Here is a 15,445-nt window from a genome sequence, read left to right as displayed (position 1 = left end):
ACCATCTATAAGCTTCTATTAAAAAATATCACAGTCTAGGAAAATAAGGAAACCAACCGAAACTCTCGGAAGTGGGTAGCATAGGTTTTTCTCCTGAATTAGTCACTTGAAACTTTTTTCCAAGCAAATTCTCTGAACTTGAAAGAGTGACAGGACTGGAGCTCATCAATTGTGACTTCTCCTTCAATGGTGTCTTGAACATTTCACTTAGTCCTATTGAATGAAAATATTTGAAAAATGATTGACATATTGCTGATACATCCAAACAAACACCCCAGTCCTTTCATACAGTAAGCAAATTATGGAAAATAACAATAGATCCTTCCTGAGAATTCCTGGTATACAAGATCTCATTAAAAGGGTGATTCCATTAATAGTGGACACATTTTGTCAAATGAGAGCAAAGAGAAGATATATTATGCTCTTTTCTTTGCTTTTCTTGGAAATAAATGAAACTAGCTGACCTCCTGTGGTCTTGTAGACATTGAGTTCTGGTCACAGCTCCTATCCTAGAGGGCCTCTCCTCCAGGATCCAGAAGCCAAGTGCCTTCATGACATTTTCTGAAACTCTTGGGTTTCTCAGTTCTAGATTTTGGGTACAAATAACATGCACCCACATTTTACGAAATGACAGAGGTTGCCCATTTTCAGTGCTGTCAAGTAAATGACATGTAGTTTTAAAAAATCTAATATCATCATTCCATTTTAACATCAAAAAAGTAGTACTGACATCATCTCAGGAATAAAAAGAATATAGTACTTTATATAGAAGGTATAACTTTTTGAAGGACTCACATAACCCTACATTCTCCATACTTCTGTCATTTTCGTGTCAGTGAATGGCAATGCTTCTTCCATCTGGCAGGCACCTACCAACATGTTTGAGAAGCCTATTCTGAGGACTCTCTTCCAGAACACTCCCTTCACTTAAAAACTTCCTCCTTCTATAGCCTTTAGGGTCGAACTTAAAATGCCCAGGATGTAGTTGTCAGCAGATAGTAATGTTTTGTAATGAAAATGACTCACAGTGAAAGCAGAGAATTGTTTAACTCTAAGGAAGCATCTTAGAAGAAGGAACACTTGAGGCAACTCATGATTCCAGGCACAGACTATTTAACATTTTATTTTTTCTTAAAAGTATTTTTCAGGGTTTGTTTTAAACATTTTGTTACACATATATCAGTACATTCCTATGTGTTCATAATCTGTAAGGTATATAAGTGTATCTACATTTATTTTGTTTTTATTTTTGTTTAGTCTTGTTGGGTTTTGTTGTTAGTTTTTTTAAAAAAGATAAATGAATTAATCCAACTATGATTCTAATTAGAGGGTAATGTGCATGCATTATACTGAAGAGTATAACAATTCTTCCAACTTATAACCAGCCAGGAAATAAAAATAAGATTCGACCTATTCAGTTTAAATCTTACTTCTCTTCCAAGGTGTATACAGTGGGAACCACTTATACCCCTTTGAAACCTAAAATCTACTCTCTTGGCCTCATTCATAACTGCTATGACATTAAGCTAGTCAGGCCATACTTTTACTGACAGTGGGAACTGAATGGAAACTATTAATTGTTTCCACTGAACTATTAATTGTTTAAGGGAACCTCCTCATAGGGCTTTCTTTTAAGAAACAGTTAAAACTACCTAGAAAAAAAGTAAATCTTGAAAAAGCAAAATATTGCTCAAAAACAACTGATCCACGTCTACAATAAACTATTAGTATAGCTGTTGGGAGAGGAGCAATTTTAAGAATAAGCTGCCTTTCTTTATGATAAAGCACTTTCTAGTTTTCTATAGGCAGGCTGCTCTCCGGTAAATATAAGCATTTAACTGTTCCATTCCTACTTCATGCAGGACACCTGATCCCAAAAATTATCAGAGCTGTCTGCATAATCCAAACCAGCTTTGTTCCTTGAATACTATGACCCTAGAAAGTTGACTCAATTGTTTATACATAATCTTGCTCACAGCAGATTAAACAAAAGGTTGCAAAACAAATATCCACAAACTAGAAAATAGTAGGACCCAAAGGGTTACTATTTATAAGGGCTGAGGTTGTTTTTACCTGAAAGATCTTCCTTAAAGTCTAATTTTTGGTTGGAAATAAAGTTGTTCAGCATTCTGTAGGGCTGAGCAGGCACCTTTACCTTTTCAGTATGAGCTTTCCCTATTATTATGGTGCAAGGAGAGTTTGCATGGCCGGTACTAAACTGATTGTGAACATCGTCCACAGGCTTCTGTAGAAAACAGGAAGGAGATGAACAAAATCTCAAAGCATAAATACACAGGTCGTGCAATTTTAAACAATATAAGCACATGCAAACATGCAATTCACAGTGGAGCTTCATACCTTTGGAGTTTTGGGTCTTCTTTGTTTTTTGTTCTTTAGCCTTTGAGGGCCATGTTTTACAACTTTAGTTTGTGTTTGTTTCACACCAAGTTTCACTACATCCGCCCACGATTTTGCAACTATCAAAGGGAAAAGATGATGAAACTTTTCAAAAACTAATTAATGAGAAAATGCACCTTAATACATATTTGCCAATACAACACTAACCAATTAAATTGGCTTCAGAAGCACCACTCCTTCTTTTGGAACAAATCATCTGTAAAATACCATGTTGACTTCGGCTGATGGAAGTTCTCTTTGATGGCAGGTTGCCACTCTTTCTCCCTCCTCTCTTAGGAATATCTGTCTGAGATTTGCTGCCACCTGAAGCAGAGGATTCTCTGCATGACCTCCGGCTTTGTGCACTGGCAACCGGAGTGGTCCTAGGACTGGAAGCTGGAGAGCGCACGAACACGTTTTGTGCCATCGTTTCCACATGGATTTCAGAAGCAGACTCTTCTTTGCCTGATGCTTGAGGCTGTTCCTGACAGGACAGAAATAGTCATGAGAAACCTTACCAAGGATGTAATATCTCCACAATAAATATTAGAAACCTACTTAATTAAGAATTTCAGCTGTTTAAATCTTAAAGTATCAAATGTTTAAACTAGTGTCTTTCAAGACTAAGGTAGAGGTAATACTGCCTTAGTCATTTAAGGGCAAGAAAAGTGACATAACAGCAAACAGATCCAAGTTGAGATATTTAGGAAGAAGGACTGAAGGAAAGGCCTGACCAGTGAGACAAGCCTGCTCTGATCTGTCCCTGCAAACACCAGCTGGGTTCCCAGCCCCCTGCAGTCCCCATGAAAGGAGGGCTGCTCTCCTTGGGGAGCCAGTGCGAAATGCAAAGGGCAATAGGTATTGCTTTCCTCCCTGTCAGTAAGACAAGAAACAAAGACTGCCCAGGCCCTGTTTTGAAGGTGGGCCATGGGGCCATTCGCTTCCAGAGATCTAAAAAGGGGGACAGCACAGTGTAGGAAAAGGTGATTGAGCTCTAAAAAGCCAAATGTGCCAAAGATAGATGTTTTACCACCAATGATTTTCTTTTTCCCCAGTTAAATGCCTTAACTATAACCTTATGACTCTAAAGAAAATAACCATTCTTATGGTTATATGTGGCGATGTCTTCAGCATCTCTTTAATTTGCCATTTTCACTGTGACCGCAGGGCGACTGGTGGGGCTGTGTGCGTGGGTGGCGGGGACCTGTGCACTGCAGGGGAAGCTCAGAGGACGCCCTGCTCAGCCGCCTCAGAACCACAGTGAGGGACCCAGACGCTCCTTCTTCAGCATCCAAATAAATGAGCTTTCATTTAGCCTCTTAAAAATCATAATTATTAAAAACTAAGGGTCTTCATTGTAATTCTACTTGTGTCAGACTTTGGAAGGAGTATGCACCTGCACGAGTGAGCCATCAGGCAGGAATGGGGAACACTAATTATTAAACTCACCTTAATGATTTTCTTCAGGACAGTTGGAGTGTGAGCGACCAGAGACTTTCTTTTTGTTGGTGTTTCTCCTCTTTTGAGAGGTGTATTAGGAGGCAGGTTTTCATCAAACAATTCCGGTCTTAGACGACCACCAAAGGACACACGCCTTCTTTTCAAAGGCCTTCCCTCACTCTTATCTGGAGTAATGAATACAAACATGGAAAGAGCAATGAAAAAACCATACCAAGACCTAAAGTGTATTTCACATTCATACTAAAGATGAACCAGTAGAAAGTTCATTAAAAACAAACACCCACAGCACACCTTCATTCTCTTGCAATATTGATGAAGCTAAAGCTGCTTCAAGAATCCCTGACAAATCTCAGGAGAGATCACTAGACATCAGGTACTACTGCACAGTACAGAAGTTTTCTTTAAAACATTGGAAGATTAAACGTGGATATAGCTTAAGAAAGTGATCAGTCTGCAACGATACTTTTACTTTAAAGTGTGCGTGTGTGGTGGTGGTGGTGGGGGCACGATGGCCTGAGAGAACTTTCTAAAAAGACATGCACTTGGGCGTCACCCAGGCTTACCTAGAAAGGTGAATGTGAACTGTGAAAACTCCAGGGGATTCTGACAGTCAACTCATGTTACCCACCCCCATCATGCATCTTCCTGAAGCACTAGTTGTTGTAGGTCTCTTATCTAAGAGATGGCACCCTTCTGGGAGACTCAGTGGAGCATGGACTGACATTCCAGGTCTCATTTTATAGATATCCACGTACCCCAACACTATGGGCCATCTGTGGAAATAGAGTCCTGATATTAAGATTATTGCCACAGAATGTCTAGAGATATTTTCTTTCTTTCTATAAGCCAACCCTGAAAAGTGTAGGAAGATGCCAAGGAGCTGCCACACAGACCAAGGGTTGTCAGTTTCTTCATTTACATCATGGAGATAAAAAGGAAACCAACCCACAGACACTGGGAATGGAATGTACTGAGGGTCAAAGCTGTTAATGTCTGGGAAGCACATAGACCTTTGCCTGGCATTTATAATCCCTTGGTATGGTCCATTGTTGATACCAAATTAATTGCCTGTAGGAGACTCTGAGAACAGCGTATAAATACCTGGGAGCTACCACTATGTTCTATGATTTCCATGGGATTTCCAGTGATTTATTCCAAATGACCAAACTCATGATATAGTTAATTATAGTTCAGAATTCAACCCAATGTGAAAGCAATTATGATTATTCCCCTTTCTGTTTTGTGATAGATGGAAAAGGAGAATCGGATATGCTCTTGGACCACTCTATCTCCTTAACTAGCCCCTGACAACCTGCAACTCCCCTATCATTCCTTGTTACAATTATCCAGGCCTTAGGTATTCATCTGTCAACGAAAACAATGAACATGCCTGTCTCACCATTTACCCTAGGTGCTTAGATTATCTACCACAAAGATAGTCATTACTGATTGCAAGATAGTCTCATTAATTCCTGTCTAAATATAAGGTAGGTGTTATTCTTTTATGAAAAATAAATTTACAGTTAAATAAACTTACTAATGGAATCACCAAAGTTGCTGATATCAACTGAACTAAGACCAGGTAAACCAGAGCAAATCTGTCCAGCTGTAATGCCCAATTTCTCAGGCTTGTGTAGAGAATCCTTTTGAATCTTCCTTTCAACTTCAGTGAGCCATAGAGTTAAAAGAGGTTCATTCTGAATTTCTGTTTGTGTAGGCAGAACTCGTGCATTTGTAGGAACACTCCTCCTGTTTTTGGAAGAAAGATTTCCTGGTTTACCAGCAGAGTTGGCAGCATCTTCAACTTTAGTTGGTGTTTGAGTTCTAGTTAAAAGCTTCCTAGGAGTAAGTGTTTTATCATCTGCCTTGAAGTTACCCAGATTCACAGATGTTCTTCCACTAAGAACATACAGGTCTTCACTCTTATGTTTCTGTGAAGAATTTAGTTGTTGTGAATATCGTCTCAGGGTCTTCATTTTAGTTGTGTCAGAGAAAGGAATGCTGGAACCCACGGCCTCTTTGGAAGTCGGAACAGACTCCGTGTCACTTCCTTTTCCCTCCTTCTGACCAGAATCTAGTTCAGGGGAAGCAGGAGCTGCCTTACTGGAGGTATTTCTGCCGGATTTCTCTCTTGGTTGAACTGAAACCAATAGTTGGGTCTCCCTCTGTAAATCATAAGCACTCTCTTTTTCTGTTGTATAATCAGTTTGTGACCTTGATTTTCTATGACATTGTAGAACATTTTCTTTTTGTGATTTTACCTTCAACTCTTCCTTCATTGACCGATAAAGCTCCCTAAAGGGAGAATCATTTTTCTTACTACCGTCAAGACATTGTGTAGAGGAAAAAGACTTCAATTCTCCATGATAGCTCACTAATTGTACCCTGGCATTTTCTTTAACGTCACCAGAAGTGTGATCACTTGCATTTCTGTCATTATGTTCAGGATGTTCTGAGGAATGAACATTAGGGGTTTCCTGGGCAACATTGCCTTTTGAGCCACCTGAGGTAGAACTGTCTCTTCTGACACTCTTGACATGGACCTGAGGCCTTCCTGAAACATTTTCTGCAGTGACTTTTGGATGGGCTTTGAGATCTTGGTCTTCCCCATCTTGGCAATGAATAATATAAAATAAGAAACAGAAGTTCAACATTTTCTCAATGATTAACATTGGAATTTACTATTTTAATTGTTTCAAATTATCTTATAACCTAGCTTTTCACTTAATCTACAAATTATTTAATGCCTAAAATTTGTATTTCTTATGAATCTATTATTACGATCCAAATAAATAAATCACATTAGTCTCGGATAACCAGTATGAAAGAAATATCATATATGCTATCAAACTACTGAGAATTGAGTTGACAAATGAACAAGCAATTTTCTTATACTTGGACTCTCTCCTAAGTACAGTACCCCAGCAATCACTAAGGGAAAACTTAACTCAGGAATCTGCCTGTTTTTCACATGTTAAATGACACCTCTTAGATTTTTCAACAGACAATATATTACACTTGCATTCTTATTGTCCCTTCCTTGCCATCATTTCACAAAGACCTGATCTTTCAGGATCCCGAACAAAACCAAACCACTACTCACTAGGGTCAGAAGAGAAGCTAGATCTTGACACACGGCGTGATGGTCCCTATAAATTAGGAAAATAAAAATAGTGACTTAAATGTTTTCTAAATACTGACAGTCATAACAAATAAAAATATTCTTCTTGTTGACAGCTTCCTTTACCAAATTTCTCTTATGTGACTTTTAGAGATTTTACTAGAGAAATGAACCCAAGTCATTTGGGAGCTAGTGGTTGATATAAGTACTTCTTAATTGACTTTTAAAAAAATATAGTAAGTGATCTAATAGAAAACAAATTCTAGGCTTAAAATTACTGAACTCAAACCTCAGTGAGCTTTTATAACTTCCTTAGTTATTTCCCAATATCATAGGGAAGAACCAAAATTAAACATCACCTACACTGAAGACCTATAACCCACCATAGGCACAGAATTCTTGACTTCAGAGAATCAATTTTAACAGATACGGGTCACAGGACCTGTCGGTGAATCGAGGCTCCACTGAGCACGTGTGCCCTATTGGCAGCCAAATATTTAGGGTACATCTGAGAGCCTAAAAGTGAATGCACAGCAGAAACAAGTGGATCCACAGGCAATGCCACCCCATAGCTTGGGAATCAGACCCAACGCCACCACTCACTCCCCGGTAAATAGTGCCTGCACTTTCTTCATGTGGAATTTTTTGGAGGGGTGGAAGAACTAAATGACTCTATAAGATATAAAAGTCTAATGTTCCAAAGAAGGAAAATTATATCATCTGGATTATTAAGAAAAAAATCCAAGAAATATTACCAAAGCCAAAGAATTTAATTTCTTTAATCAATCGATTTCAAATTTCTTCATATCTAACACCTTGCTTCTAAAACTGTCTATGTGATGGGAGAGCTTTTTATTTCCAATATGAAGTAGACTAAGAATCTTATGACTAAATAATATAAATGAACTACTAATAAAATTAAAAATACATAAAATATATAACCCTACATTTCAAATTGCTATTTCCTATATACTCAAGTTTAACACCTATTTTATCATAGACCAGTAACAAAACAAACAGTCGGGGACTGTTGAGTGCACATGTCTAATCCACAGTTCAACTAGCTTTTTGGTATTTACTTCCACCTACTAACAAGTTACATGGTGACTATGTGAGGTACTTCAGAAACTAGCTTTCACCACAGGAACTTATGAACACCAGGCTCAACAGTAAGTTTGCTCCTATAAAGAAGAAGCAATACTTAACAAGGCAGAGATGTTAAAATTCAAGTGCCCTGTAGCTAATTTCAGCAGCACATAGGATAAGTCTCTTAAGCCAAAAAATTCCAACAGGCTTGTATGAAACTAGCTTGAGAAGCACCTAAAACATAAGAAAGTAGGAATTCTCAGAACTTATCCTAAACCTACTAAATCTCACTAAATCCTCAAGCACATGCCCACGATTGTGTTTTAATAAGCTATACCACTGGAATACCTGTTTGGCATTGACGTATTCAAGCTATAGCATTTTCTCAAAGGACAAAGTATAAGGAACTCTCTTCCAGTTTTATAAGTCATCTTGTCTATCAAAATCAGGATGCATCTTTGCCACTCATAATTTTCATAACATGATTATTTCAGACACATAAATATATATGAGTACAATGACTGGGAGACAAAATGACCTGCCAGATAATATAGTTCCTGAATTTTAGTTCTATATGTTGGAGTTTTCCTAACCACAGGCTTGCCAGAAGATGGGATCATGAAATACTCTAGTATCCTATTTGACCAAAAGTGTTAAGACTGGCTTAGTACTTTCATTTTGAAAAATAAAGAGGAAATATAGCTTTAGATTATTTTAATATGTCTAAGTTCAACTTCTTTTAATACTCCAGTTATATTTTCCTGCTATAACCAGTAAGCCATTCTCCTTTCTCACTGGTTTGAAGTGAGAAATCCTTCATCAAAAAGAATCACAGCCCAAATTTAGAAAATATTAACCATTACCTGTTCTGGAATTTTTCCTGGAAATTCAGTTGACTTGTTTCCATTCTGGCAACTTTCATTTTCATACCTGCAGTGCATAGAATGACAGACACAGATCCAGGTTAATGCTTTATACCCTAGGAACTGAAGTCTCTATATTGGGTTATGTCCAAGGAACAAGTAACAAACTTCAGGCTTTGTTCAAGATATTACCTTATACAAACAAATAAATTTAGAGTTAGAAAAATGTTTTTACACTAAACACTTAGATAAGTTGCATCAGGTTAGTTTCGAAACACCATTGCCAGGGGATGGCGACCAATTAACTTCTGATCACTGACTAGGTCTGGGTATGATTCAACCATATTCCTGAGCATTGTCTATGTGCAAAACTGATGCATATGAGGTTGAAATCGGATTTTCTCTAGTTGATGTCAATGCTTTGAAGTCATCTGATGGTTTGGAAAGTCAACCATGAAGCCTGCAGGCAACTGACTCTTAATCACATTGTAAAGTCATATACTTTAGGGTAACCGTAAAGCTATATATCAGAACAATGTGATCACTCGTTTCCCACGTACTCAATCCCTGTTCCAACAAGACAGGCACATTTCAGAAAGACTATATTTAGTAATATACATAATTGTTCTGACAGATATCAGTGATCAATTCATGGAAGCAATCCTTTATTTTACATAATGAAAACTTTTCAACCTCAGAAATGACCTGATTTCAGTTTAGATGTGACCAGAAGCAGTCAGGCACCTGGAACATTTCTCATGGTAAACAGAGTTCTGAATCAAGTGCCTCTTTTTAAAATCCATTTTTTAATCTTTGCTGGAGGTCTTTAAATCATCAGTTGATCTCAATTTGAACTGTATCTAGTTTTGGGGAAGTATAATAATTCAGGTCTCCAGTCCACATCAAATACTTCCTACCTAGAAGTCTATATTCAATAAAAGATATCCTTTAAAAATGAAGACAAACTCCCAAGAAGTATAGTAAAAGAAATGTCCAGGGAATTTAAGTGGTGATTAGGAAATATCTACTTAATACAAATAAAGGCAGTAATGGAGGCAGAAATCTATTTAGCAGAATGGATTCAAAAATTCACCTGACGGCAGGTTCCAAGAGACAACTTAAACCATAGAATTAGGAAACGTTGAAATTAATGAGATGGAAAAAGTTATACTATGCAAGCTCAAATCAAAAAGAAATTAGTTTAGCTATATTTATCATCCAGAAGAAACATTAAGGCAGAAAGCATTACTAAAGGCAGAGGACTTTTCTAAATGACAGAGTTCTATGCACCAGGATGACATAATTCTAAATTTGTATGCCATGGTATAGCCTCAAAATATCTAAAGCAAAAACTGACAGAAAAAAAAAAAGAAAAATAAATCCTCAGTTGGTGATTTCTACATATCTCTGAGAGCAATTACTACGAATATATAAGATTTGACTCTAACAGGCATATGCAGATAGAGCACTGAATCTGGTAGCTATAGAACATACACTGTTTTCGAGTACACAAAACAGATTAGTAAAAATTTTAACTATATCTGATTATAAAGCAAGCCTTGACATATTTCAAAAACTGAAAATTAGCCAAATGTCCTGCCAGAACAAATGGATTCTGTATCATTATGTATATTATTGTATATATTGTACATATTTTTTCAATGTAACAAATATGCAGCGAGAAAGAACAAAATACAAAGACATCCAACATGCTATGAATCCCACATGCATAAGAGCAGAAGTTAGACATAAATATGTACATTATTAATTCACTGTTAAGGTGTTTCAAGAAGACAGACAAAACTACAGTGTTTAGAGATACATGCTTAGGTGGTAAAACTCCAAAGACTTTCATGGGATCATAAAAGCCACAATGGTGGTTTACTTGGTGAGGGAAAGAAGTAGTGATTAGATGACAGCATGAGAAAAACTTCTAGAAATATTCTTTATGAGTTGGGGATATATTAGCTTGCTAGGGCTGCCATAATAAAATACCACAGACTGTGCCTGAAACAACAGAAATTTACTTCTCACAGTTCAGGAGGCTGAAGTCCAAGATCAAGGGTTGGATTCCTCTGCACCTCTCCTGGTCTTGCAGATGGGCCCTCCCGCAGCCTCTTCACATGGTCTCTCCTCTAGGCACCTGCTCCCTTGCTGTCTCTGTATCCTAATCTTCTCTTATTATAATGACACCGGTCATTGGATTAGGGCCCACACTAATGACTTCAGTTTAACTTCACTGCCCCCTTAAGTGCCCTCTTTCCAAATACAGTCACATTCTAAGATACTGGGGGTTAGGGATTCAAAACATGGATTTTGGGAGAGTACAACTCAGTCCCTGACAGGTAGTACTTTGAGGGTGTTCACATCATAAAATGACCTATACATCTCGTTTTATACCTTCCTCTATGAATGTATTTTGTTTTAAAATACAAAAGAAACTAAAAATCTCATGCAGTTTCACAACACTTACAAGGAAATAACAAACTTCTTTAGGACAAAGTCACCTTTCTTTTACACAATTCTGTGCACTCAAATCCTTGGATTCTATCAGATTTGAGCCCTGTTTGTCATCCTTTTAGATCCACGTGCTTTTAATTTAAGACTAGCATTAAAAATAAAAACATGAAACATTTTGATATTCATCAACATTAAAGAAGGATCACTGTTGAACTGTGAGACTAGTTTATGGTAAATCAGAAGGTGCCACTCATTGTTAGCAAAATGAGTTTTTACCTACCTGAAAGATCGATCAATAATAGTTATTACATCTCCATGTTTTAATTGTACAGGCTTATCAATAACAGACCCATTTACTTGTGTAGGATTTGTAGAGCTGAAATTATATAATATTGCCTACAAGTGAAAAGAAGAGGGAAAATATGCAACTAATGAATAAATAAACAGTAAACTAAAAAGTTTTAAAAACTGACTTCTAAAAACCAACTTACCTCCTGCTCATTGGTTTCAATTTTGCAATGTTGTTTTGACACAACAGGAAGCTGGATACGAATGTCACATTCGATACCCCTTAATGCAAAAGAATTAAGATTTTTTTGGGTTCTTACAACTTTAAAAAAAATTACCTCAATTTCTCAAAATCAAACAGAATTTCACTAGTATGCTAGATCTGTAAATGTAATGACATAAAGGAATAACAAAACAAAATAGGCAATGTAAATAATATTTGTATTTTACAAAGAATTTTTGGAAGTATTACAACTATTTTAGATATTTAAAACTTAGAGTACATAAAAATATAACAGAAAATGCTAGAATATAAATATCTTTTTTATAAACAGCTATACTTAAAAGACATAAAGAAGTACTTGTATCAATTTTGGCAAATGACTATTTTTAATACTGTACTTTAAAAACAGTTTATACTTATTTGTAATGTTTTACATATTTAAAGATTTAATCATAATCATTCCCAAATGTGCTGTATTTTATGGTAGCACCTCTGCCTCAGTTTCCTCATATACAAAAAAGAGGTTACATTAGCACCTCCACCATGGTGTTGTTCAAAAAATTAAATGAGTTGTATATGTCACTTATTTGCCTGGCACATATTAAATGCTCATTACAAGTGAGTTTTTCATTGTTGTTTTAAAACTACACTGTATTAACTGACAGTTTTCAAACATTAAAAATATTAATTTGCAAGCAACAAATAACAATATCTAGATTCAATTTGTCTTTCCACAGAAAGCTAACATCATGACAAAGCAGAGGAAGGGACAATTCCTAAACCTACACATAAACTAACAGTCAGAAGAATTCATTAACAGGTTCCTGGAGTCTCTGGTATTCTTGCTCATCCTGTGACCTTAAAAGTTTGAACAACTTGTGTAATAATGGCCTGTCTGTTCTCCATATGAACCTTTGGAGTCTAAGAATATCTCTTCCTACCCATATCATGTGACCAAACACTTATGAATTAGTTTCTAAATGATAAAAATCTTACATAAAAATATACTTAAGTACTACTGTACAAAAACCAAAATGACTGCAATTTGAGACCCAAATGTTTACTTTTTTTTTTGAAGAGGAAGCAAGCTATGGAAAATGAACAGCTTCTTTAATCCTACAAAGAGAGATTTTAAGACACCTGGAATATCCCAGCAAAAGAAAGACTATCTCCATAGAACTGAGAATAGTTTGGTGCAGAATCAATACAGATGAGTGATTCTTAGCCTCAGCACTGTTGCCATTTTGGACCAGATACACTGGTATTGTGGGGTCTGCTCTGTGCATTGTAGGATTCTTAGCAGCATTCCTGACCTCTGCTCAGTGATATTAATAATAGTACACGCCCCTCCTCTATTGTGACATGGAAAAATATCTCCAGATCTTATCAAATGCCCCTGGAAAGTAAAATGGCCCTGTGAGAACCACCACTATCAACTGATTGCAAGTCTAAATCTCCAGTCCATATTTCTACTGGACACTTACTAGAACACTGGATATTGACCACATATAATATGCCAGACACCATACCTGGTCCTGTGTCCATGATTAACAAGATAGTCCTTGCCTGTGGGGAGGTTAGGCTAGTGGGAGAAAGCAACCAAAAACTCATCCCTGAACTTGTGCTGTTAGAAAGACAAGCTTTCATGAAAAGTTTAGTTTGAGGTACTCTTTAAAGCCACTCCGGTAACAGCCTGGACTGTAGTCGACAGCCACAGATGAACGCACACAGCAACTTTAGCCGACAGCCGTGATATGACTTTTCTAATTTTTCATGTATCAAAATAAAATTGTGAACATTTAAAAATAACACAATAAAAACATATATGTATATGTTACCTATTCTGATTTACATGACAAGTAAAGCTGCCTGTATAGTAAAACCGGCTCTCAGTGCTTTAAAGCTTTCCTCGTCACACGAGAGCAACTCGGACTCGAGTGGACGCACAGCACACGCTGCCGAGCGGACTGCGAGCGCCGGCTGCGGGCAGGGCCTGGCTGCCGTGAGCGCCGGACCGGAAGTGGTTAACCTGACACTGCGAGGATGGAAACAGAGCACTCACGTTTGAGAGTAGGGTAGACTTTTCTGAGCATAAGTCCCAAAGTGAACAAGAGCTAGGAATGCCTTCGGAGGAATGCACTGCCTTCGGTAGGTGAAGTTGGAGGATGGGGCGAGGCCAGAGTGGGGTTCAGGGACCAGACCACACAGGGAGGGCAACCTTCTCACACCTCCAGAGGGACACGCGTTGGAAGCTGATAGGGGAGCCGTCAGTATCGTGCCTGTGCTACTGCGACGCGGTTGCGACACCACCAAACACGAAGGCAGCAGGAATGGAGACGTTCTCACAACACAAGCGGGAGGACCTGCCCTCCCATTTTCATATTTCCAAAAACAACCAAAACCCAGGCACACAGCTCCTTTCCTTCCTTCTTACAGCGGACGGAGCAGCCAGCCATGCCCTGTGAGGAGGGCGGCAGGTGCGCACAGTGACTCCTAAAGGGGACCCCAGGCCAGTCACCTGCATCTTTCTCCGTGGAAAGCTTTCCACCGCATCAATTTTTAAATGTTTGTTTGATTAAAAAACCGACTTAACTACACAAACGACTGTGTGGGCACCGTAGAGGGAAAATGCCAAGGCGATCTGGGCGCAGGACCGGACCCTAGAGCCCGTGTCTAGGGCACTGTTGCCGAGACTGTCCTTGTCCTCTTACCTAGACCGAGACCGCGCGCAGGGCTCACCTTCCGAACAAGCAGGTGCTGAGGCTCAGGGGAAAGTGGGGGCCGTCGACCCCGCTCCTTTTGATGGTAATGAGGCGTCTCGAAGGCCCCATTTTCTAAGCAAGGCGTTGACTATATCCGCAGGGGAAGGACAGGCGTCCAAAGGCTTGCAGGACCCGGTATGCGACAACTCCTCCGCTGCAGAAGGGGTGGGAGCCACTCTGAAGGGAAACGCGGGCGCTCAGCAGGGACTGCGCCCGGCCGCCCAGGCCCGCACCCCGAGGCGCTCCCGGCGGCCCAGAGTCCTGCGGCCACGACGCTGTCCCCAGCACCGGCGCCGCCGGCAGGTCCTGCCGCGCCCCCCAGGAGGGCCCCGGCCGCGCCCGCGCCCGCACGGCTGGCAGGGTCCCGGTGGCGCAGGCCCCCCGAGAGCCCCGCGTGACCCCGGAGCCCCCCGACGGCCCGGGCGCCCCAGCGCCCTCCGGCCGCGGCTTACCTGGAGCGAGTCCGCCCGCACGGCCGCCAGTCGAACCACCGCCCGGCGCGTCGCGCCCAAATCCGCCGCAGGGGCCGGCGCCGCGACCGCCCGCGTCACCCGCCGCCGCGCGCCCCGCAGGCCCGCCGCGCGCGTGGCCGCGCTCGCCCCGCCCGGGCCCGCAGGCCCCGCGCCTCCCGCCGCCGCCCCCGACGAAGACCAGCGGCCCTGCCCGCCGCGTCTCCGGACGCCGGGCGCTGGCTCCCGCCGCGTCAGCTAACCCGCCGCCGCCGCCGCCGCCAACTGCCGCCAACCGCCACCCGCCGCCCGATTCAAACGAAAAAGGCGATTCG

General features: G+C 40.0%; 1 protein-coding gene across 4 annotated transcripts in view; it reads right to left on the bottom strand.

Moving 5' to 3' along the window:
- The window catches only part of MKI67 (marker of proliferation Ki-67), a 32,846-nt gene that overhangs the window by 13,002 nt on the left and 4,399 nt on the right, over positions 1 to 15,445 (bottom strand). Inside the window, exons 1-12 of one of the 4 annotated variants that reach the window (XM_076009700.1) lie at positions 15,114 to 15,241; positions 14,639 to 14,838; positions 11,880 to 11,958; positions 11,669 to 11,784; positions 8,929 to 8,995; positions 6,962 to 7,007; positions 5,396 to 6,469; positions 3,847 to 4,022; positions 2,566 to 2,881; positions 2,359 to 2,477; positions 2,074 to 2,245; positions 58 to 213 (exon numbers count right to left, since the gene is read on the bottom strand). In XM_076009700.1, coding sequence (XP_075865815.1) covers positions 58 to 213; positions 2,074 to 2,245; positions 2,359 to 2,477; positions 2,566 to 2,881; positions 3,847 to 4,022; positions 5,396 to 6,469; positions 6,962 to 7,007; positions 8,929 to 8,995; positions 11,669 to 11,784; positions 11,880 to 11,958; positions 14,639 to 14,730 — 2,413 coding nt within the window. In that variant the 5' untranslated portion in view covers positions 14,731 to 14,838; positions 15,114 to 15,241. Of the gene's footprint in view, positions 1 to 57; positions 214 to 2,073; positions 2,246 to 2,358; positions 2,478 to 2,565; positions 2,882 to 3,846; positions 4,023 to 5,395; positions 6,470 to 6,961; positions 7,008 to 8,928; positions 8,996 to 11,668; positions 11,785 to 11,879; positions 11,959 to 14,638; positions 14,839 to 15,113; positions 15,242 to 15,445 lie in introns of those variants that run through there. The other 3 variants (XM_076009701.1, XM_076009703.1, XM_076009702.1) reach the window with 3 other exon arrangements.

Source organism: Microcebus murinus, chromosome 14 (assembly GCF_040939455.1).
Source record: "Microcebus murinus isolate Inina chromosome 14, M.murinus_Inina_mat1.0, whole genome shotgun sequence".
NCBI lineage: Eukaryota > Metazoa > Chordata > Mammalia > Primates > Cheirogaleidae > Microcebus > Microcebus murinus.
This window is presented reverse-complemented; position numbering and strand designations above follow the sequence as displayed.